At 40.8% G+C, this 24,779-nt stretch overlaps 1 protein-coding gene across 4 annotated transcripts in view; it reads left to right on the top strand.

The window, feature by feature from the left end:
* Kbtbd12 (kelch repeat and BTB domain containing 12) overlaps positions 1-24,779 on the top strand; it is a 73,662-nt gene that overhangs the window by 4,512 nt on the left and 44,371 nt on the right. For 2 of the 4 annotated variants that reach the window (XM_052721243.1, XM_052721242.1), the window contains exons 2-5: positions 121-285; positions 4,438-5,619; positions 10,044-10,314; positions 12,575-12,725. In XM_052721243.1, the coding sequence (XP_052577203.1) occupies positions 4,550-5,619; positions 10,044-10,314; positions 12,575-12,725 (1,492 nt within the window). In that variant the 5' untranslated portion in view covers positions 121-285; positions 4,438-4,549. The remainder of the gene's footprint in view (positions 1-120; positions 286-4,437; positions 5,620-10,043; positions 10,315-12,574; positions 12,726-24,779) is intronic. The other 2 variants (XM_052721246.1, XM_052721245.1) reach the window with 1 other exon arrangement.

Below are 24,779 nucleotides of genomic sequence, written 5' to 3'. Positions count from 1 at the left end.
AATTATTTTTGTTTGAAAAATGTTTGTACAGGTGTGGCCTGCCTTCACTTTACCAAGTAGATTTTACAAAGCTAATTACATGCATAACTTTATTCGTTTCTTCCAACTATTCCTCCACAGTTCTCAAAAGAAATCCCAGCGGAAGAAACTAGAATTTAAAGAGGCTATGAAACATGTTCATATTACTGGATTACCTCAGACAAGGAGTCAGACCAAGGCCTTGGAACCAAGCCCAAGTTCAGTCCCTAACTGCAGAACAGTACTGTTTGCTGAGTCACTGTGATGGTAAAATATACCTATTGTCCATTTAGGGGCTAAAGATTGAAAAAACTGCTTTATTTATATGATTTATTCCCATTGTTTGGATGAAGAAACCAAGATTTAGGAAAAGTTAAATCATTTTAAGATGATAGCAAGAAAGTGAGCAGCTGACTTAACCTCCGTCTGCCACACCAACACCTTCTATGCTCTTTAAATGTGGAGACAATGCTGAGAGTATTTTTAAAGTGTGGTAGCTGATTTAACATCCAGGCTATTTTTTTTTTCAAGATTTCAACAAGCAAATTAATTTGATCTGTAAAGCCAAAGCAATTAGAATACCTTTCAGGAGTCTATAAACAGCAATTAGAAAGAATAGGTACTTAGCAAATGTATATGTCCATTTAAACCATTCACAGTAAATGATTCTTCCAAGTGTTTGAAACTGTTGTTTCTCTTTTAAAGGAAATTGAAGGGGTTTTGTTGTTATTTGTGTAAGCCAATGTTTGAGAAAGAGGAACCACATCCCAAAACGCCATTTGTTCAAGAGATTGACTGTAGCTATAATAATATAGATATAGATATGAACAAACAGTTGATATTTTCAAAGCAGACAACCAATTCTCAAAACTCTCCAGCTGAATTTAGGAAAAGAAATGGAGATTAGTCACCCAGACAGGATAGTGTCCTACTCACAGTCTTGAGAGTAGATTTATTTATAGCTTTGGAGCAGTCGGCAACCTGCCACTTGTTTTTGCAAAGTCTATGAGCTAAGAACAGGTTTCGTAATTTTAAATAGCTTTTAAAAGTCAAAAGAAGAATAATATTTCATGACACATGAAAATAGGGCATGTTGAATCTGTGAAATTCAAATTTCAGCATCCAAAATTCATTTTACTTGAACACAGTCATGTTCATTTGTTTATGGTTTTTTTCTGTGGCTGCTTTTGTGCCATAAGAGCAGAGTTGAGTGGTTGTGACAGAGCCCAGCTGGCCTGCCTGGCTGCCCTCCTGGCATGTTTCCCGTGCAGCCCTCGGTTTCCAGCCCTTGCACTAGAAGGGCAAAGGGTGCAGACGCTGGGCTCCGGTGGAATTGGGTTCACACTTCAGTCTGTTTCCATGTCTGATGCCTTGGCCATTTCGAGAGAAGCCAATAGAAAAGAGTAACTTATGTGATTAGTGCTTTTTTTTTTTTCTTGAGACAAGATAACACTATGTAGTCCTGGCTCTGAAAGTGGCCATGTAGATCAGGCTGGCCTTGAACTCATAGAAATCCTCCTGCCTCTCTGACTCTGCCTAAGTGCTTGGATTAAAGGTGTATGCTACCATGCCCAGCTTGTGATTGGTGCGTTTTATGAAGGAGATTCTGAAGGTTCTATTTGACAGCATGGTATCTGAAAATATAAGACTACAACCCAGTGATGGACATAATTACAGCTACCTTGGGCCATGTTTCTCAACATTTCTTAAATGCCATTTATACAAGCAAGGTTTCTAGATTACAAATAATAGCATTCCCCAATTCAAATCAGCTTAAACGGCCTCCAAACCATAAACTGTTGATATAAAATGCATTTTCCAACCCATTGCTCTAAATACTCTGTCTCCTTCCCTGAGTTTGCTTTGTCCTGATGCTGGCTCACAGGGACATGGCTACAACAAGTTTCTAACATATGGACCTCCCAGCCATGGAGCCAAGACCTGAATTTCATTGCTATAGCCACCCTTGGGTGTCATACCTGTCCTTGAACCAGTAACATTAGTAAGGGATGTAGGGACCAGTCTTTTTCCAGGAAGGTCGGTTGGATACTAAGGGAAGCCCAGCTTCATCCACTATAAAATCAATTAAGGTATCACCAGGACAGATGGCTCAGCAGCTAAGAGGACTGGCTGCTCTTCCAGAGGACCCAGGTTTGATTCCCAGTGTGGTGGCTTACAACTGTCTATAACTCCAGTTCCAGAGGATCAGACAACTTTTGCCCAGCCTCTATAGGTAGCACACACACAGTGCACAATTATACATGTGAACAAAGCACCGATACACATAAAATCAAAGTAATGAAAAATATTTTAAGTACCACCTATATCATATTTATAAACAAACATAGATTTATTACTTATTTAGCTTGAACTTCCTGTTTTTATCACAATAGCCAAAAAATCGCACCAAAAAGTCCATCAGGTAGTTTTACTCCTATCTTAAATATGTGAAATCATAGGATTATAATCTTTGGGTCTCAAGCATCAGAGTTCTAACATTATCAAGATCAGCATTCTAGGAACTGACCAAACTGCCTGTGGTATATTAGATCAAGGGCATCTCATTTGGAAGGTACACAGCCTGCTGACATGGACACTGGTGTGCTTTGAGGTATTCTTATACGTCAATACAAATAAAATACTATGTTTTTTTTTTTTTAATTTACTTCCTTAGCCAGGTGGTGGTGGCACAGGCCTTTGATCCCAGCACTCCAAAGCCAGAGGCAGGCAGATCTCTGAGCTCAAGGCCAGCCCACAGAGCAAGTTCCAGGACAGCTAGGGCTATACAGAGAAACACTGTCTCAAAAACAAAAACAGAAAAAAGCGTACTTCCTTAAAAGAAGGCTTATGTTCTGGGCAGAGAGTGTGGCTCCATGGTAAAGAGCTTGCCTAGCACATGTGATATTCCAGGTTCAGTTCTCAGATCTGAACAGCAACAAAACAGCTTGGGTTCTTTTTAGCACCAACTAATAGCTTTTATGTATTAAATGGTGTGATGATGCATCAGGACACCTATATAATGTAATTTGGGCTAGTCATAGTGTGTATAAGAGAATTCAGACATACAACAATCTCTTAGGTGCCCATAATTGGATACTCTTATAGATAAATAAAAAAATAAATCAGAGTTTGCTTTTAACCAGAAAGCCATCTCCAAGAAAGCTTTAAGCTTTATGGAAGTTAAAACAGAAAAAGGCAATGCCAGAAGGCCCAGCAGGTAGACTTTTATGGCTATTTCGGTTCTTAGCTCGGACGGTTGTTATGTCACAGGCTCTCACAGTGCTTTTTGGGTCTTTATTTATAACTCCTTGCTATGTGTATATCACTTGTTTCTTGAAGTGAAATTTAATTCAACACTCAAAAAGAAAAAACATTTCATGAAATGTCTAATTCTTTACAAGGCTATAGAAATTTGGGGACTCACTACCCTTTCTAGTTGAAAATGTATTCCTGTCCTTCTAACTCCACGTTTCTTTCTTAAGCATCAACTCTGCCGCCATCATTATTTGTTCTCACTGCCTGTAGCTTTGTAGCCAAGTGAGAACTAGAAAAGGATATAGAGACTAGGACCCTCTCCTCACAAGAGCTCCTGGCTCTGGGAATGTCTTTCTTTAAATCAAAGTAGCTAATTAACTTCCTTGCAACCTCATGTTTGCATCGCCTGGGGAAGTCGAAGGTGACACCACCAGCTTAGAGACTTTTAATTAGACTAGGGCTTTTAAAGGCAAGAAGCAATTCAGTCTGTGCCACTGTGAAATAGGGAACAAAGAAAAGCTGGGCAAGGAAGGAAGACACATTTAGGTTTATGTTTTAAATACCATGAATTCTCAGATCAGCAGCCATTGGCTTGTGCTTTAAAGCTCAGTAGAAATGAAATTTTCATTACCTACCAGTCTGAATAATTTTTCCCATACCAAAGTTTAATCAGAGTGTGAACTTTGTTTCGCTCATCTCACTTTTAGGGTCTATGTATCCTTGGTCATAGTCTATGGATTAGTCCTTATACATGTGGTTGTGTGTTGTGGAGGGATTGAGTGTAACCTATATCAACACTGCATCTCTTTAGAAATGATATTCACTGATACCCCCTGTACCCTCAGCCTGCAGGGTGGCCCATTTGATAACTAGAAATGGAATTGCAAAATGTGCTTATCTTTTTACTTCTTTCTTCCTTCACTCTGAGATTTTTCCAGTCCTAAAAAAAAAAAAATCCCACTGATAATTAGAAATTATTGCAGTAGCAGTTAATAATTGATGATTTACACATCAAAGTCTTTTTAAGATACAAAGTAGTTGTCTTAAATTGCTCTGTTCTGAATGTATAATATTTATTTATAAACACTTCTTAGCATTATTGCTATGCATTAAGTATGAAGAAATTTTTTTTCTTAGACAAAACCTTTTTTTTCTTACCCTCAGGACTGTTTCATGGCATCTCTGTTGATTTGTGAGTAATCAGAAATGCAAATAGCCCCTCAGGAATCAAGCTAAAATCAAAGAAACCTTACTTACAAATTTCAAGGAGTGTATCATGGAGTGCCAGACTGAGGGAAAGGGAAAACACCAGCATTGCTTGAATTTACTAGATAAAATTAAGACTATGAAAGAATTAGAAGAAATGATTGATGTAGTGCTCATAGCAGAAGAGGAGAAATTCCCTTGCCACAGACTGGTCCTCGCTGCATTTAGTCCTTATTTCAAGGCTATGTTCACCTGTGGACTACTCGAGTGCACTCAGAGGGAGGTCATACTCTATGACATCACAGCAGAAAGTGTTTCAGTGATACTAAACTACATGTACAGTGCAGTTCTGGAGATCAATAATGCCAACGTACAGACTGTAGCAATGGCTGCCTATTTTATGCAGATGGAAGAAGTCTTTAGTGTGTGCCAAAAATATATGATGGACCACATGGATGCCTCCAACTGCATAGGAATCTATTATTTTGCAAAACAAATCGGAGCAGAAGATTTATGTGATCAGTCAAAGAAGTATTTATATCAGCACTTTGCTGAGGTAAGCCTACATGGAGAAATACTAGACATCGAAGCTCACCAGCTTCTGGCACTTATTAAGTCTGATGATCTGAATATATCCAGAGAAGAGAGCATTCTGGACTTGGTTCTGAGATGGGTAAATCATAACCAAGCCTTGCGCACAGGGCATCTCGTTGAGCTTTTGAAGCAAGTCAGACTGGAACTTATAAATGCTTCCTTTCTAAGACAGGCCCTCAGAAGGAACACGATGCTCCTTTGTGATGGTAGTTGCATTGACATAATCCAGAATGCATTCAAAGCCATCAAGACACCCCAGCAGCACTCCCCTAATCTTCGCTATGGCATGGAGACCACCAGCCTGCTACTTTGCATTGGGAACAATTCTTCTGGAATCAGATCACGGCACAGTAACTATGGGGATGCCAGTTTTTGTTATGACCCCGTGTCACGGAAGACCTATTTTATTTCATCACCCAAGTATGGGGAGGGTTTGGGAACAGTGTGTACTGGGGTAGTCATGGAAAACAATACTGTAATTGTGGCTGGAGAAGCAACTGCCTCTCGACTCTCTAGGCAAAAGAGCAAGAATATTGAAATTTATAGGTTTGTATCTCATAGCAGGTTTTGTATTTTTTGTTTTGTTTTGTTGAGTTAGGGTCTCATTATGTAGCCATGACTGGCCTAAAACTCTCTGTATAGGCCAGGCTGGCCTTGAACTCACAGAAATCCACTTGCCTCTACCTCCTCAGCAGTTTTTATATGTTTTTTTTTTAATCTTGTTTTGACATTAGCTCTTGAAGAAGTACTGCTGAAGGGGTCACATTTTAAATTAAATACAGTAAAAATTCTAGTATACATCTTTCATAAAGAGTAATATACAGAACATATTATATAGCCATGATGTCAATATAGCATATATAATATTATAATGAAGTCATTCATATTTTAAAATTATTTTTCTTTGATTTTTTGTTATTATTGTTTTGTTTGGCTGCTTTTAGACAATGTTAAGGATCAAATTCATGGCTTTGGCCATGCTGGGCAAGTGCTCTGTCACTGAGCTCCATCCACAGCCTGACTTTTCCATTAATTGTCAAGATATAATTGAATTTTTAAAGACTTAAATATATCTATGTTATGATACAATTGTATTTTTCACTCTTGGCTTTAATTACCTATATGATCAGGTATAATATATATTATATAACTTATAATAACAAGAAAAGTTTGTTTATATAAACTCTTCAATTTATTTTTTAGTTATTATTTAGAGTAGTAAGTAATTTTTTTAGGGTGGGGTCTTATGTATTCTAGGTTAACCTAAAATTCACTGTGTAGCTAAGGGTGACCTTGATCATCCTGCCTACACAAGTGCTGGGATGTCCAGTTTATGTGTGGGGGCTGAACCTAGGGCTTCCCTCATTCTAGGCAAACACTATGCCAACTGAACAAGGGATCTTGTTATGTAACCCAAACTAACCTCCAACTCCTACTTCCTTCACTCTCATGAGTGCTAAGGTTATAAGCATGTGACAACATGCCCAGCTAGAACTTTTTCTTAACCAGAAAGTTTTCATTCTGTGCCCTCCATTTGTGAATCTTTCCTAAACCTTTAGCATTATAGAACTTTTGAAGAACCTTCAATTATAATAAGAGGAACAGGAATACCTGCTTAGACATAGTTATATAGATACTTAGTTACATAGTTACATAGATACCTGCTTAGACATAGGTACATAAATCTGTATCTTATTTGTGAAAACACATTTACTTTATGATCTGTTTTCTGAGTGCTTACTGTTTAACTACATGAGTATGAAATATGGACATAGAATAAGTACTAAGAGGTATAACTTTCCTTCAGGATCCTTCGCTTCTCAGATCCCTCTCATCAGGGTTTATTCATATTTTTCAATCATAATGTAATTCTTTGTGACGGTAAAGATGGAACAAAGAAGGAACTTAGAAGTCTACTATTTCTCCATCAGTTATTAGCACTACACATCTGTTCTGAGCCTTTTCTGTCTCTTACACAGCCATGGTTTAAGGAATGTATCTAATCTCCCCTAGTGGGGAAGGATTACAGAATCCTGGATAAATGATCTGGACCCACACCCGTGGTGGCCAAGCATGTCACAGACTACAGCATCCTTTCTTAGAATTATCAGTAGACTGCAAAGTAAATATGAAGGCCTTATGGGAAAAACAGGCTTTGAGTTTCCTGATAAGATTCTTGCAGTTCTGTTTCCTGGATGGCACATGCTTTATGCTGGTACCCTTTCTATCTTGGGACCTTAATTAAAGAGCCTTGAGCTCTTCAGATATCTCTTTTCTTCCTCATCAAGATAGTCTACTGGTTTCTCACCAGAAATTATTGTTAGTAAGCATCAACCCTGGTGTGTGTGTGTGTGTGTGTGTGTGTGTGTGTGTGTGTGTGTGTGTGTGTGTGTTTCGGTTTTGAGCATTAAACATCTTTCACCTTCACTCTAAAAGCCTTCTTCCTTCCCTGCAGCAATGTCTAACTGCATACCCCATCATTTCCTTTTTTAACTATCACAGACTTAGCCAGGTTCCTGGCACCAAACAGCTCCTCCAATTTAGTCAGAATTAGGGTAAAAGTTACTAGTTTCTGCCACCTTTACCTTTTATGTAAAATTGTCAGAAAGACGAGTAGTCAGGTTATCAGAAGCATTGCTTTGCACTTAAATGAGACATCCTTCCTCATAATTAGTCACTACAGTGGACTCTAGAGAGCACTGAGAGTCCTGTTTCCCTGAGATCCTTGTCTCACAAGACTCTTTATCTGGCATCACTATAGGTCACTTTGGTGCCAATTTTGTGATAAATAGGGGAAACCAAATGTCCTATGGTGTGTCCCTGCAATATTATTTTATAATAATACTTCCATAATTTTAATATCATAACTTCTTATCAATTTAATCTTTACCCAGTTGTTCTTCAGATTGCCTGTGTTGTACAGTATAGATGCCCATGCATCCATGCAGGTGTATTTCTTCTTGAGTTAAAGTAGGAAATAGACAAACAACCTGGTAGGCCGGTTCTTTCCATCTTCTTTTATCTTCCCACTTTGGCATATGAAATAAGTGAGCATGTATTTATTTATTTTTGGGTTTTTTTTTTGGTTTTTTGAGACAGGATTTCTCTGTGTAGCCCTGGCTATCCTGGAACTCACTCTGTAGACCAGGCTGGCCTTGAACTCGGAGATCCTCCTGCCTCTGCCTCTCGAGTGTTGGGATCAAAGATATGTGCCACTACTGCCCAGTAAGTGAGCATGTAAATGCCATCTTTAAACTATCAACCTGTTGGCACTGAGTGCTCTTGTCACTGTTACTTTTTTTTTATGTCATATCTATTTCCTAGTCACAAGTTTTATAGTTTTATCTAAGCATTTTATCTCCCCATTTACAGTTCTAACTGTTGAAACAAAAATCAGATTAGCAGGTTATTTAGAAAACCATCCTCAACCTTCATAGTACCAATTTCATCCTACCATGTTTTCTTAAACTATGCCTCAGAAAACCCAAACCCATTTTTGGTTCTATTTATATATTTACTCAGTTAACTTTACTTTAGCATATTGGTAAGATCTTTCTTATCTTTGAAAAAAATCCATACATTAAAAATTAGTGAAAATATTCCTTGTGATTCCAGGAATTCGGACTTCCTTTTTAGAATTGCATAGAAGACAGGCACTGGAAGGTTTGAGAAATCTCTGCATTCAACTGTGACAAGCCACACATGCCTCTATGAAAGGAATATGCCTTTCAGCTTCCCTGTCAAGCCTGAAGCAGAATGTTCTCTGGGGAATGTGAGAGCTGGCCCAGAACAAGTGGGAGAGACTCTGATTAGATGACTAACTGTAGAGTGTTCCTTAAAAACTGTACTCTGTACAAAGCACACATAAATGCTCCAGGCTTGATCTTGTTTCCAAGCCGAACACCTGTTTTCTTATTTTCCATGTTCCTGGGTTTTGTGTTTTTGTTCCACGTACACTTTTCTTGATTTTTCTGAGACATTTAATTTCAGATATTTTATCCCACTATCCTCTTAATGTATTTTTGTCTTTCTCATACCAAATGTCTCAAATTACAATTGGAAAAAATATATTTACAAGCCAAGCATGGTGGCACAAGTCTATAACCAACCATTTGAGAGGCAGGAGGATGGCAAGTTCTAGGCCAGTTTGGGCTAAATACTGAGACTACAGATGGATTTTAACACAATGCTCTTGATCAGTGTTAAACCAAAACTATAGCTTAAATAGTGGCCAGGCAAGATGATGCACATCTTTAATCCCAACACTTGAGATGCTGAGAGCAGCCTACCCCATAGCCAAGGCCAGCCTCGTCTATAGCCAGAGCTACACAGAAAGACCCTGTCTTTAAAAAAAATTCTACCTATGTACAATTTACAGCTAGAAATTCTAAATTGGGATACTTTTTAGATTTTCTGCCTAAAACCATGAATCCTTTAATGTACTAAAATGCTATTTCTTATTTAAATATTCAGGATATTTTGTATCTTTGTCTCTTTATTCATTTATGTTAAGGTTAAAACTGATTTTCTGAAAGATTTTCCTGTTTCTGATTTTCTTTCCCAGAATTAGGAAATGTTAAAAACTAGTCTGGGTTAAGGTATACTCTTTCTACATGTCTATTTTTCCTAAAATTCTTCAGGGAGATGAAGAATATGTTTCAGCATATTATGTTTTGTTCATTGATCCTTGGGGGGAAAAGGAAGCAAATATATATTACTGTCTTGTGTTAATTATCTGTTTCTCCTCCAATTAGAAGAGTCAGGTCATATTGTTTTGTGCTGGAAAAAAAAAAAAACCTAAATGTGTTTCTTGGGTGAGTTGTTGCCATGGTAACTCTAATCCTGGTTCTCTCTCTCTCTCTCTCTCTCTCTCTCTCTCTCTCTCTCTCTCTCTCTCTCTCTCTCTCTCTCTCTCTCTCTCTCTCTCTCTCTCTCTCTCTCTCTCTCTCTTTCTCTCTGTTAACTTGCAGGTATCATGATAGAGGGAACCAGTTTTGGGAAAAGTTATGCACAGCTGAATTTCGAGAGCTCTATGCTCTGGGCAGCATCCATAATGACCTCTATGTCATAGGAGGACAGATGAAGATTAAAAACCAGTACCTCATTACAAACTGTGTTGATAAGTACTCCATAGACCAAGACAACTGGAAACGAGTGTGTCCCCTTCCACTGCAGCTGGCTTGTCATGCTGTGGTAACAGTGAACAAGAAACTCTATGTCATCGGAGGCTGGACCCCTCAGGTTAAGAAATTCCTTGCATACATACCTTGTGTGTCTGGCTTTGCTGAAAAATGTGGCAGCTGTTGAGTACTAAAAGATTATGGCTTACATTTTGACAAAATGCTTTTTTTGACCATATAATATAAACTTAAGTCTTGAAAGTGTCAAAGCAGTTTTAGCAAATTGATTTTTAAATGTGTTATTTATAGACATGGGTGCATTTAGTATTCGTGGTATGCTATGGACTTCATAATTCCCCTACTGGCTAATTGGAAAAGCTCCCTGTGCCAAGGGGTAACTGTAGTGAGCATCTAAGTAAGTGGAACAACTGGATCCTCATTCCAGTCTGCTGTCTGATGGCTGTGTGACCAGTGGCCACACTTCTAAGCCTTTTCTACATGTAGGATTCTTGCTGCAGGGGCTGGGGAAGTGTTTCAGTTGGGAAGATGCTTGTGCAAGCATGAGAACCTGAGTTTGATTCCTGGCACCCACGTAAATGCCTGTAATCCCAGCACTGAGGAAACAGAGACAGGAGGACCCATGGGGCTTGCTAGCTAGCCAGGCTAGTCTAATTGGCAAACTCTAGACTTGGCGAACTACCTTGTCTCAAAAACGTAAGGTAGATCCTCCTGAGGAACACCTGGGCTTAACATCTGGCCTGCATATGCACATGTACATGAACACCCACATTCACCATAAGTACAAACACACACACACACACACACACACACACACACACACACACACACACACACACACGTTCTTACTATAAATGGAAAACCAGAATATTGATTCTGTAGTGTCACCATCATTTCCAAGAAAGTATGTTGTGACTGTAAACACCAAATGTTATTGCTGGACATCAGCAATATCAACAGAAATCTGTTGATACTACTGAAGCCCAGAGAAGTGAAGGCAAGCCAATACAGAGGTCAGCAGTGTGACCACAGTGGCCCTGTGTCCTTTTGAGGGTCCTCCTGGGCCTTTGGCATTTACAGTGGTGTCTTCTCAGCTGCCCTGTGCTCCTGCCTTCCAGTTTTTCCAATACAGATTACTCTCATTCCATGGCTGCCCCTGTGATGTAAATTTATTTTTCCTGTATTTTCTCTTATTTTATCAGATTTGCCTCATGATAAAACTCATGCTTTTGCATTCCCTTCATAAGCTTGAAAACTTTATTCTTATGTTTCTATTCATGCTGTAGATCAAACATGGTACAGATTTCATCACAGTGAGAAGCTAGAACCTGACATTATCTGTAGTTTCATTTTCCAAAACTACCTTCACAGTGAATTTGCAGGAACAAGCCCTCAAAACAACTTGGAAGCTTTGCTTTACTAATATGGAGATTAAATACCTAAAACAGAAGAAAGTAAGCAATAAAGAAAATATTTACTAATTTGCCATCTCTGAATGAGTATTGTGTAATGAGGCAATCTCACTGAGCTTCGGACACAGCACATGAAACGGGGCTTTGAGTGCCCACACTGCCATCATTCCCACTGTCTTTAAAGCCTAGACTAAAATGAAGTGCATGTAATGTTCCTAAGGGGGCAGTTATTTCTTTGTTGAAAACTTGGGCCCAAAAAGGGGACACATAAATTCTTAACTTGAAGTTGTTATAAAGTGCCAGATATCATAAATAAAAATAACATTATTTTACCTGCAGCTTGTGGGTAGAAGCTGCTTGTATCTATGTAAGAATAAAATTATTCAATTTTTACTATCTAATCGTTAAATGAATATACAAATATATAACATAAATGAATATGTAAGCAAAACTCCAAGTAATTTATGCTAAACCTGTTATCTTGAAAATTGAAATCAGGTTATTTACATATGACTCATAATTGTGGTCTAAAATCCTCTAATTACTAAAACAGTAGAAGTGTTTTGAATTATTAAAATTAGTTCTTCATGAATATTGTTAAAATTCACAACTATGAAGTTTGGTGAGGTTAGGGTTTACTTTACACACTGTTCAAGAGAGCATGCTTTGCTTTTTTTTTTAAGATCTTGTGGTTGATTCATTTTTTGGTGTCTAAATGTGAAAATCACTGATTGCTATAAACCAGCACGTTAGTCCATTGCACATATAAATCCCTCTGATGTTGGCAGAGTACTTACAACCCCAAGTCTCAGGACTTGGCAAGTCTGAGTCTGAGTGAGACAGTTAACCTCCATTCATCTCCTCTGCTGTCTGCTTTGATTAATTGTGTTCACATGCTCACAAAAGCCTCTAAGTGGTCTGTTGTTACATTCGCTGTCATATTTCATACAGATGGATCTTCCTGATGAAGAGCCTGATCGATTAAGCAACAAACTGTTGCAATATGACCCCAGCCAAGATCAATGGAGAGAGCGGGCACCCATGCAGTACTCTAAGTACCGGTTCAGTGCAGCCGTTGTCAACAGTGAGATCTATGTTCTGGGTAAGTAGTAGATTGCTCAGGGTATAGCCGCTTTCATTACTTTAACAGTTTACTCGTGGAAAAACAAAAGTTTCCCTTCCTCTTATGTCCCAGTTCAAATACACATGCGTAACTGGCCAAAAGGTATTTCTTATTTTCTGGAGTCCAAGCCAATTAAGTCAAAGTGCATTGGCTTTGAGGGCAAAACTATTTTTGTGGCATCTTCAAGGGCCTTGGAATGCAAAAGCAGCAGTGATCCGTCCTGTGGGACATAGACTGGTGAAGTAGAAGTCTTTGTCCAATTTCAGTTGGTGAAATGTGGAGTTTTGCAGCCAACTGCGGTTGTGTTGTGAAAGAGAAAGCCGCAGCAGGGTAGACTATGCCACAGATTTTGCCAATTCTCTTCAATTTGCCTAACCCTCCAAATTTCTGAAGACATACTACCAAGTAACTTTTCCATGAATGCATTTCCCCCTCCTCTCTTGAATATGTGTGATCAGTACTACCCCTCGGGCTGGTGAAAGACTACAGTTCATTAGAAATTCCAACAGTTGGTAAGAATTCCAGACATCTGTGGTAGGTCCCTTCCCACCTCACTCCCTGCGTCTTCCTGCTTCTTCAGGTCTTAGTCTTCAGAATGTGTTTTCTCCCTGACATCACACCCTGTCACCCCCACCTCCCCAGAGGATGGGAGGACCGGGGCATGCTGCGGCTGACTGGACTGCCGAGTCTTAGTCCTCCCACCTGCATGACTGGTTGACTGGAGAACAGGGAGGTGATAAGAGGCAAAGAAATGGCAGAAAAGATGAGCTCTGGGGTGAAAGCAAGCCAGGCCTCTAAGGGAGACGATGAAAAAAACCACCATGAAATGAAGGCTGTTATCTTGGGCTGTTTTCACAGCATGAAGCAGAGCAATTCATATACTCAAATATTAAAATTGTTTTATTTAAGAACAATTGTGCAACATAATTTATGATTACCTCAGTTAAGAGACTCACGATTATAATTAAGGTTTTCCTCTAGATAAATATCCCTTTCTTTGTTATAACCAGAAGGAGAGCTCCCCCTAACAAAGAAACTCAACTGGGCTAGATGTGTAATAAAAATGATAATGTTTTTCAGATGGCTGTGGGAAAGGGCACTTTAGAGGCAACCTGAGAAGCCCACTCTTCATCGCATGGACAAATGTCCACTGGGTGAACAAGAGGGGAATTTAAAGAGACCGACAGCATTTCCATTGGTAGAAAAAGAGTGTATGGACTGTGCTTCAGGAAGGTGCAGGAAAGATTGGGGAGGACGAGCGGTGGCGGCAGCAGCTCGGGGTGAGAATGAGGGTGCCAGGAAAAGTGGGGAGCAGTGGGGATAGGAGAGCCCCGGTGTAGACGGAGCTAAGACGGCGGTGCAGGCGCAGGGCTCCCTTGCTTTTCGTGTCCCAGTGACCAAACACCCGACAGGAGCAACTGAACGGAGGGAAGGGTTAGTGTGACTTGGGGTTTCAGAGGGATTCCAGTCCACTATAAAAGGGACATCAGCGTGATCTGTGGCCGGGGGAGGCAGTGGTAGTTCACATGGGATAAACCAGGAAGCAAAACTGTGGCAAGAACCAGAGGTGGATATGACCTTCCAAGTCCCACCTCAAGTAATCTACTTCAGCAAGACAGACCCTGCCTCCTAAAGGCCCCACAGCCTTGAAAAAAGCACCACCAGCTGGGGGTCAAGCCTTCAAACTGCAAGCCTGTGGAGGTCATTTCAAATTGAAACCATATCAACTAGGAACCACATTATGAAGGCCATGGATGAAAAATTAAGAAAACATAGTAAAATCGGGCGGTTGGTGGTGCATACCTTTAATCCCAGTACTGGGGAGGCAGAGGCAAGTAGATCTCTATGAGTTTGAGGCCAGTGTGGTCTATAGAGCAAATTCCAGGACAGCTAAGGTTACATAGAGAAACTCTGTCTCAAAAAACAAGACAAACAAACCAAAATGTAGTTGCTTTGCCAGGTGGTGGTGGCGCATGCCCTTAATCCTAACATTCAGGAGGCAGAGGCAGGGGGATATCTGTAAGTTCGAGACCACCCTGGTCTACAGAGTGAAGTTCCAGGACAACCTGGACTACACAGAGAAACCCTGTCTCAAAAAAAAAGAAAAGAAAAGAAAAAAGAAAAAAAAAGAAAGAAAGGAAAAAGAAAGAAATGAAAATATAATGAGCAGTGAGAAACCACACAGAAGCAACTTGATTGAAGGATGTTTGGGGAGATCAAAGGCCAGGAGAAGCTGGAAGTGGGGAGACCAACTAGTAACTTAGAGTCTTGCTTCTAGATTCCCAGAACCCGGAACCAGATTCATGATCATGCAGTAAGCTTTGCTGTATGTAAAATTCACCCCCAAGTCACCTGGCCTAGCATTTGTGCTTAACCCTAAACTTACATATAAGCTTTGAAGTGAAGTGAAACTCCGTTGTTGTCATTTCTGTAGTCTTGGTGCAGAGTTGTTCGCTCTGTGTGTAATTGGAATTGAGACAAACATACACAACCCTGAAGTTGTTGGTTTGGATGAGTCACAGATACCTTGTCTGCTTTAGGGTAGCTACATATACCCCCACTGTGCTTGGAGATCCCTGCCAAATACTGTGGAAATAGGTCCTCTCCTTACTCTCTAGTGGATTTAATACCCACCACCTCCTGGATAGACTGCAGAGCATCTCCCAAAGAGCCCCCAGTGGCTCCTCCTTACCAGAGAGGCAGCAGTACATTAATGTGAGGAAGGCTCCAGCCTCAGAGTTGAGGGGAACTAAATTCTTGGCTTCAACCTGACTCTGGTCTAGTAAATATTTTATTATTGTAAGATTAGTTATAAGAGTTAAGTAAGATGTATGTCAGGTACCTGCTTTGTAAGCGTAACAGCCTTCCATTGAGCCCCTTGATATTACAGATGGTTCTCATGAGGATGTGCACTGTCCCCCAAAATCTTCTATGTTGAAGGCCTAGCCACCAGCCTGTAGCACTGTTATGAAATAATAGAAATACTAGAAGGCAGGGCCTCATTAGGCTGTGGTGTCTAAGGGCCTGACTGCCAAGTCTATTCCAGGCAAATTCTAACTAAATGATGACGTAGCTGTATTGATGTTAGACTTTTAACCACAAATCTAGTTTCCACCTGAGGCAAATAGAACAAGCATTGTCACCCTGCCTTCCCACTGAACAGCGCTGCAGAGCATGGCCAACATGTAAACAAAAGACATTTGCCATATGTGCATCAGGAAGGAGCACTGGAGCTGCTGTGATTCTCAGGGTTCCCCTCCTGTGTCCCCTGACCTGTGTCAGCTGGAACCCAGAAGTCCGTACTGTGCAGACAGCTCTGAGAGGATCCATGTAGTTTTGGCCTCCATCACTGGAAAGGAAACATCATTCTCAGAGTGAGTCTCCCCCACTTTCTCCTTGTCTTCTCCCTCTCCCTCCTCCCCTTCCTCCTGCCTTGCCATTTAGGCCAGTCACAGCTAAGTGTGGCTGGATGGGATGACTAGAACCCAGGTTTCTAGCCAGAGAACCAGTACAGAGAGAAACTGGAGATGCCAGCCTCATGGACTCTGAGGCTCACCCCAGGTGATGCCTGCCTTGACATTCTCATACCACAGACACTGAGAACTAAAATCACAGGCAAGCACAGCTCAGGCCTCAGCTGATTACCCAAGTGATGGACTTCACGAAAGCATCAAAGAACACTGGCTCACTTGAACTCTGAACCGAAAGCATCAAAGAACACTGGCTCACTTGAACTCCGAACCGACGCTAGAATGACAGTGCCCGACAGCAGCTAGAACCTGGCATCCTGCACCTGACCGGTTTAAAGTTGAAGGGGTCACAAGGAGGGAGGGGAAGGAGAGAGAAGACACGAAAGGGAGAGAGAGGAGAGGCGATCATTGCTATCTCTAGGATTTAATGAGCCCCAGAGCTGTATGATCAGAATACCCAGGGTACAATCCATTCTTATTCAGCAGACAAAAAACAAACAAATAAAAACTGGAAAACCTTGAATCACTTGGAAAAAGCACCAGTAATGACAGAAAAGACATAAATACATGAGTCATCTTCCTTTTTTTTTCCCCCAGTATTTCGAGACAGGATTTCTCTGTGTAGCCCTGGCTGTCCTGGAACTCACTTTGTAGACCAGGCTGGCCTCCAACTCACAGAAAGAGATCTGCCTGCTTCTGCCTCCTGAAATTAAAGGTGTGCACCACCATGCCGGGCACGAGTCATCTTTCAAAGGCCTTAAAGCAGTTACTCTAAAATACTAAAATATACATATGTATATGTGTACTTATATATAATGAACATTCTTGAAATACTAAAATAGAAAAACCTCTAGCCGGGTGGTGGTGGCGCATGCCTTTAATCCCAGCACTCGGGAGGCAGAGCCAGGCGGATCTCTGTGAGTTCGAGGCCAGCCTGGTCTACAAAGCGAGTTCCAGGAAAGGCGCAAAGCTACACAGAGAAACCCTGTCTCGAAAAACCAAAAAAAAAAAAAAAAAAAAAAGAAAGAAAAAGAAAAACCTCAGCAAAGAAATAGGAGATACAAAGGAAAACAAAATAGAAATCTTTAAACAGGAAATAGTGTTCCACAAACCAAGAAGTTCAGGGGATGGATGCAAACGCTGAGAGCAACCGACAGGGCAAAGAGTCAGTGACTGCAAAGACTCATGGTAGAAGCTGGAGTCTGGGTAACAGAGGAAAGTGTTCAAATCTGAAGAGCCTCCTGGTTAGGTCTCTGGGATCCCAAATCTCAAATACCAAAATGTGGGCCCCTCAGAATCATTTAATAATGCCTTAAGAGCTTCCAAATTTGTTTAAAGTTGTAAATTCAGAGACTCAAGAAGTTGAACCAACCCCAAATGGAATAAATCCATAAAACCCACGCTCGTATCACATTGCCAACTAGCAGCAGAAAACAAAGAGGGAAAAAAAAACCAAATAGGCAAAATCCCTGAATTGTCTACTGGGGAACACAGGCTGGATAACTAGAGATTTCTGCCCAGAAACCAGGAAAGCTAGGAGTTGGGCAAACACAGCAAAAGTGCTAACAGAGAACCATCAACCCAGAATTCTGCATTCCTCCGAAAGCCTCCTTCATGAGTGGGCGAAAATTAACGTATTCAAAGACAAAGGAAAGCTAAGACACTGAATAGGAATGTGTCTGCTAAGGGAAGTCAGATAGAAGGAAAAGGTGCCAAGCGAAAACCCAGAACACCAGGATGGAATGAGCTCAGTAGAGACGGCAAATGTCTGGACAAGTGGAATGTTCTGCTCTGGAGATCTTAAACATGTTTGCAGATTGAAAGTAAAAAGTATTATATTTAACAGTTTTCAGTGTATATAGACATGAAAATGTGACAGATTTATAAAGCATAAGAGGATACATGGGGGACCTGTAAAGCTCTGGTTCTTAGTAGACTATGAAATATTAAGTACATATTTTTTCGAGGGCTGTGTCTCACACCTGTAATCCTTGAACTTGGAAAGCTGGGGCAGGAGGATTGCTACAAGTTGAGTTGAGGACAGCATGGACTACAGTATAAGACTCTGGCTCAAAATAATAAGACAAAAAAAGTACATATTTCATAATCCTTAAAGAAAAACTATTAAAAGGAATACTGCAGAATTTCAGTAAATACATGAAGTGACTGAGAGATGCTGAGGTGCTCTGTTGTGAGGCAGTTCTGTGCCCTTTGGCCACTCTCTCTCTCCATTTCCCCCACCTCTCCAGCTCTGGTAGCCACTTATTCAGCCTTTTCTGATTCCATATGTGAAAAGTCCTGTGGAATTTGTCTGTTTCTTGCTTATTTCATTTAGTGCACTGTCCTCCAGCCTCACCCATGTTGTTACAGATGCCAGGATCTCCTTTTATTTATTTTTCCCTGTGTATGTGTGCATATGCTGTGTTTATATATGTAATGCGTGTGGGGTGGAGGAGGGAGAGAGGACGTGCCTCATGTGTGAGGTCAGAGGACAACCCTGGGTGTTGGTCCTTGCCTTCCACCTTGATTGGAGGCCTTGCCTCTGGGTTCTTCTGCCGTCTTCACCAGGCCTGCTCGGTGCAAGCTCCTGGGGTTCTCCTGTCTCTACCTGCCCCCAACTTCCTGTAGCTGCGCCGCAATTACAGGTCTGCCACTTCACTCATTCTGTATGTGTATTCTGGGGATTTGAATGCAGGTCCTTGTGCTTGTGCTGCAAAGATTCTGCCCTCGGAGCCTTCTCCTAGCACAGAGGTCCCTTCCTAAACCTCAATAATACTTGGTTTCTAGCTGGTCACCCATTTACAGACACTTAGGCTGTCTGTCTATATCTTAGCTATTGTGAGAAGGGCTGCAGCACAAGAACACACATAGTGCTCTGAAGTACTTTCATTCCCCCCAGAGGAGGAATTTCCCAGAAGAAGGATTCAATGTACCAGTATTTTCACTTTTTAGGAATCTCAATACCGTCTTCCATAGGCTGTACCAATTGTCATTGCTGCAGACCATGTGCAAGGCCCCTGCTTCCCCACGTCCTGCCGACACCTACCTTTTAGCTTTTGGACAACAAGCTTCCTAACAGGTGTGAGGTGAGACCTCACTGTGGTTTTGACATACTGAGTGCCTTTCCTTGTGTCTGTTGGACATGGTATGTCTCCTTGTGGGGGAAAAAGTTTATTTAGGTCTTTTGCTCTTTTTTTAATATATTTTATTTTATTTTTATGTGCATTTGTGTTTTTGCCATGGGTGTCAGGGTCCCCTGAAACTGGAGTTACAGACAGGTCTGAGCTGCCATGTGGGTGCGGGGAATTGAACTCGGGTCCTCTGGAAGAAGAGTCAGCACTCTTGACCCCTGAGCCATCTCTCCAGCATGTCTTTTGCTCTTTTTAAGCAGGTTGTTTAGGTTCTTTACTACTGGGTTATATAAGTTCTTTATGTGTTTTGAATATTAGCTTATTGTTACATATTTGCTTTCAAAATACTTTTTTAACTTTATTGGTTGTTTCTTTTGTCATACAGAAGCTTTTTGGTTTGATATAGTCTGTTTTCTTTTTCTTTATTACCTCAGGTTTGGGCATCATATTATTTTCAAGGCCAATGTGAAGCAGCCTTTTCCTGTGTTCTCTTCTATAATTTTTATGGCTTCAGGTCTTATGTTTTGGCCTTTGATCCATTTGAGTTGATTTTTGTGTATGGTACAAGAAAAGGGTCCAATTTTTTTACATGTAAGCATACAGTACTCCAAGCAGCATTTGTTGAAGAAACTCTCCTTTCCCCCATTGTGTATTCCTAGAACCTTGTCAAAAAATATTTAACCACATGTTCAGCTTTATTTCTGAGATCTCTGTTCTGTTCTGTGGACTATGTGTGTATTTTTGTGTCAGAACCACACTGTTTTGATCACTGTAGCTTTGCAATGCAATCTGAAATCAGGAAATTGTGCGCCAGATTCATTATTTCTCAAGATAATTTGGAAAGTCAAGATCTTTTATGGTTCCATATGAAATTATGAACTTTATATATGAATTTTATATTATATATTTTTATATATGAATTTATTGCTCCATAAAACTTATGTGAACAATGTTGGGATTTTAATGAGGATTGCTTTGAATCCTTATGTCACTCCACGTAATGTACACATATTAATTCTCTTAATGTATGAACATGGAATCTTTTTCCATTTATTTGTATCTTCCTTGGTTTCTTTCATCTGTGTTTTGTAGGTTTCATGGTTAAACTTATTAACTATTTTATCCTTTTCAATGCTATGACATATCAAATTGCCTTTTCAGATAAGATGTTCTTAGCACAAAGAAACACATTGATTTTTCTACATTGATTTTGTTCCCTAAAACTTTATTCAACTTGTTAATTCTAAAAGTTTTTATGGATTCTTTGGAGTTTCTACACATAGGATTGTGTCATCTGCAAAAGGAGATCATTTTATTTATTTATTTGTGGATGACTTATTTCATTTCTCATCTGTTTTCTCTCTTTTAAATTTTTTTTTAATTATGTGTGTGTGTGTGTGTGTGTATGTGTGTGTGCCTGTAGGTTTGTGTACCTGACTGGGTGCAGTTGCCCTCAAAGGCCAAAAGAGGGCATCAGGGCATCAGATTTCCTGGAGCTGGAGTTACATATGATTGTAACCCTCCAGATGTGGGTGCTAGGAACCAAAGCTGGGTGCCCTGGAGGAGCACCAGGTTCTTAGCTGCTGAGCATCTCTCCGGCCCCTTCTTTGTTGGTTTTCTCTGACTAGTGCTTTGGTGCCCTGTTGTGTAGACGTAGGAAGAACGGCAGCCACGGCCCAGCCCAGTTCTCTTGGGAGAAGCTCTTCTTCCTCGCTGATTACAGTACTGGCCCTAGGATCTTCACATAGCTTTCCCATTTAAGGAAATTTCTTTCTGCAAATTATGTTGAAAGTTTTATTTTTAAATTACACGTAGATGTTGAACTTTGTCAAATGCTTTGTGTGCATCTACTGAAGTGATCACATGGTTTTAATTTTTCAATCTTTTAATATTTATTTTGTGCAGGAATAATTAGCTTATCAAAGGTAATTCTTATTGTCCAAGGCAAACTGTTGATGTTCTGTGAATAAGAGCTTATTTGGGGTAAACATTGGTTACCAAGTTGGGAATGGATTGCTGTCACTTAGAACTGTGGCTTATGTTTATTACTGAGGTGGCCAGGCCTACAGGAGGCTCAGTGGGGTGAGTCAGCTCACTGCATTTTAGAGGAGAGTGCCCCCCCCGCGCCCCCCCCCCCCCCCGCCCGCCCAAGGGCCCCGGAGGCATGTTCACTGGAGAAGGCTGTTGCTGCTTGATTAATCTTATCAGAAGCTAGTCTGAAGCTGATCTATTGAGCCTGTAGGACCCTTGCCTTTTCCTGGGAGTGTGGGCCTTTTGTATGTCCCTGTTTGGATTTTTTCATCAGTCAAGCAGCAGGGAGACTGACAGGAGCTGTCCAGATACCCACCACTGTTGCTTATTTTCCTTACAGATGGGGTTTTGCTTGTGGGTCTGCATGTTGAACAACATGAGCACATCCTGCCTTTGTCTGTAAAGTATTTGTTGAAACATTTCTTAGATCAGTTGGCTGTGTAGATTTAAGACTTGATAAACACATCTAACTGTGCAACGCTCTAGTTAACAGTTACAAAGAAAAGATGGGAGAGCAGTCTAGTGGAATGATGTGAAGTCGGGTCCCAGCAACGCCCTCACGCTTCCTCAACAGTCCATCTGCCTTTCATCTTGCTTGGATAGAAATTGCTCTGACTTATCTGTGGTGCTAATCCAGGTTCAGATGAAGTGTCCACAATGGCATAGACCTTCATAACAACAGAAAATTATAGGCTGCACTTTTGTTCATAAATACCTGAACAAAGGAATTTAACCTGGTTTTCTGTGTCCTGGGAGGCCTGGGATTAACTGTTTCAGTCAAAGTTAGGGGTAAATTTTGAGGACCACTAAAGGTGAGCACTCCTGTGTCTGGGATTATTAACCTTGGGACTCTGTTCTTGGTGTTCGTCTGTCTTAGGGAGGGCTTACCACTTTAACTTCCTCTCAGAGGACAAAGCCCCTAAAAGGACTATAGGGAATTAATTAGTCCTGGACATGGTGGACATCACAGACCTGAGTCCCACATAGGGATAGAGAAAAGCGTGTGATCTCTGTGAAGCAGTGGTACCTCTGATACTTGTCCTTGGGTCTTGTAGTGGTCACCATTCTATTCCAGGGAGATTTTATCCTCCCTCTCAATGCAAGCATACTTTTTCATGTATTTTTATTTTATTTATTTTTTATTATTATTTATTTTATTTCACTTTGTATTTTATCAGTATTGCTAACATTGGTATAAAATGTCTCTATACCACATTCCAAATTAGCCACACAACCAATGTTTTAGGTAACAGATTACTAGGTTAGAACAGTCATGATCATTTAGTAATTAGTAAGGAGAAAAGTGCCATGAGAGGTATCTTTTTAAGTACCTAAAAAGTGACTATGGTTCTAGGAGACCCTTGTTCTCTGGTCTGCCATGGGCAGCTGTCTTTAACATACAGTGGTTTTCCTATGGACCAAATGCTTCTAGGGATTATCTGGAGAATCACACTTTAAGATCCCTGTGTTGGTCAGCTTTCTATCACTGTGACAACTGCCAGAGGTAGTTGGTTAACCTAAAGGAGGAAAGGATTTTCTGGCTCACAGTTTCAGGGGTTTATTTGATCCCCTTGCTGCTAGGCCTGTGGCTTCACAGTGCTTCATGGCAGGAGCACATGGCAGAGGAAGTCCATTCTCTTTGTGGCAGCAGGAATCAGAGAGGGAGGACAGAGACCAGGATACCAATACTACCAATGGTAGACCTCTAATGGCCTAAATTCCTCCTTCAAGGCTTCATTCCTTTTTTTATTTTTCAGAGCTGAGGAGTGGACTCAGGGCCTTGCAGCCCTCTGCAACTGAGGTCAACCCCAGGCCTCAAAGCTCCATTTCTTCAAGGTTCCACCACCTCCCAACAGTCTCTCAATACTAACGACAAGCAGTTAGGACATGGGCCTTTGGTGGACACTCCAGATCCAAATTGTACCACTCCTTAATGGGCATGCATCCAATTCTGGGACCTTTCTGAGCCTTTGAAAATGCTTCTAAATCAGCAATTTTCCTTCCCAATGTATTTTTTTTCTGAGACTTTTATTTCAGGTTTGAACCATTTACAAATAGCAAGTTTTGTATTACTTTCTTTTTTATCTACCCCCAGAAAACAAGTTTGCTAAAGTCTACTTTGTGGGCAGACTTTTCTATCCCACCAGGCAGTTCCCAAATAACCACACAGAGACTTGTTATTAATTATAAATGCTCAGCCAATAGCTTAGGCTTGTCTCCAGTCAGCTCTTACAACTTAAATGAACCCATTTTTATTAATCTATGTGCTGTTCCAAGGCTCATTTACCTCATCTATGTGTTAGGGTCCTAGAGAAGTCCCACAAAAGACCGCCATCCACATATACAATTAGCAAGAGTGTTTGTTATTCTAGCATGCTGGGGCCTGCCATCCCACACAAAGGCAAGATGGTGAAGACCCCAATAGGGACGTGTGGGCTCCTTTTAAGCACAGCCAAGGGGAGGTCCTAGAGCAATTAGGTCATTTTAGATATGATTGGGTTAAGCTAGTGGCAATCATATTAGTACATTCTAATTGGCTAGGGCTAGTTGGGGGCTGGTCAGGGCTACAGTTTTCCATTTTGGGGCAGGCCTAGACAAGTCCCAGGCTTTGTCCTTCTGTGGTTATTTGCTGGCTGTGGAGGCTGGCTGGCCTAATACTGCATGTATCAGCCCTCCTCATCCTTGCTAATAGGAGGGGGTTGTTGGAGATTGATTAACTGCCCTTTGTTTGTGACTCAGAAACTGCTTATTCAGTCTCATGAAACTAAAATTGAAGCCTGATCTCTGAGAGAAGACTGAGCAGCCTGTTATGGTGTCTGCTTGGTCCTATCACTATGAACTTCCCATGTTGCTTTTTCCGAGTCCCATGCTATCCTCTCATACTCCACCTTCTCCCCAGCATTCTCTCTGCCCCAAAAATCCTGCCTAGCCATCGGCCAATCAGCTTTTTATTAACAATGAGAGCAACATATCTTCACAGTGTACAAAAGGAGTATTTCACAGCACTGCTTTTTTGTTTTTGTTATTGTTTTTGTTTTTTGTTTTTGTTTTTCAAGACAAGGTTTCTCTGAGGAACTGCTCTAGCTGTCCTGGAACTCACTCTGCAGACCAAGCTGGCCTCGAACTCACAGAGATGCCTTTGCCTCTCGAGTGCTGGGATTACAGGTGTGTGCCACCACCACCTGACTAACACTACTTTTTTTATAATCTATTTTTCCTTTTTAATTTTTACTTTATGTACATGTGAGCTTTGCCTACATGTATGTCTCTGCACCACATTCGTGCATTGCCAGAGGAGGCAAAAAAGGGCATCAGATCCCCTAGAACTGGAGTTACAGTGAGACACCATGGTACCGGAAATTGAACCAGGTCCTCTTTGAAAGAACAGCTAGTACTCTTAA

The sequence above is a fragment of the Peromyscus californicus genome, unplaced genomic scaffold (genome assembly GCF_007827085.1).
Source record: "Peromyscus californicus insignis strain IS unplaced genomic scaffold, ASM782708v3 Scaffold_6__1_contigs__length_162567912, whole genome shotgun sequence".
NCBI lineage: Eukaryota > Metazoa > Chordata > Mammalia > Rodentia > Cricetidae > Peromyscus > Peromyscus californicus.
Note: the sequence above shows the minus strand (reverse complement) of the source record. Positions and strands in the feature narration are given on the sequence as shown.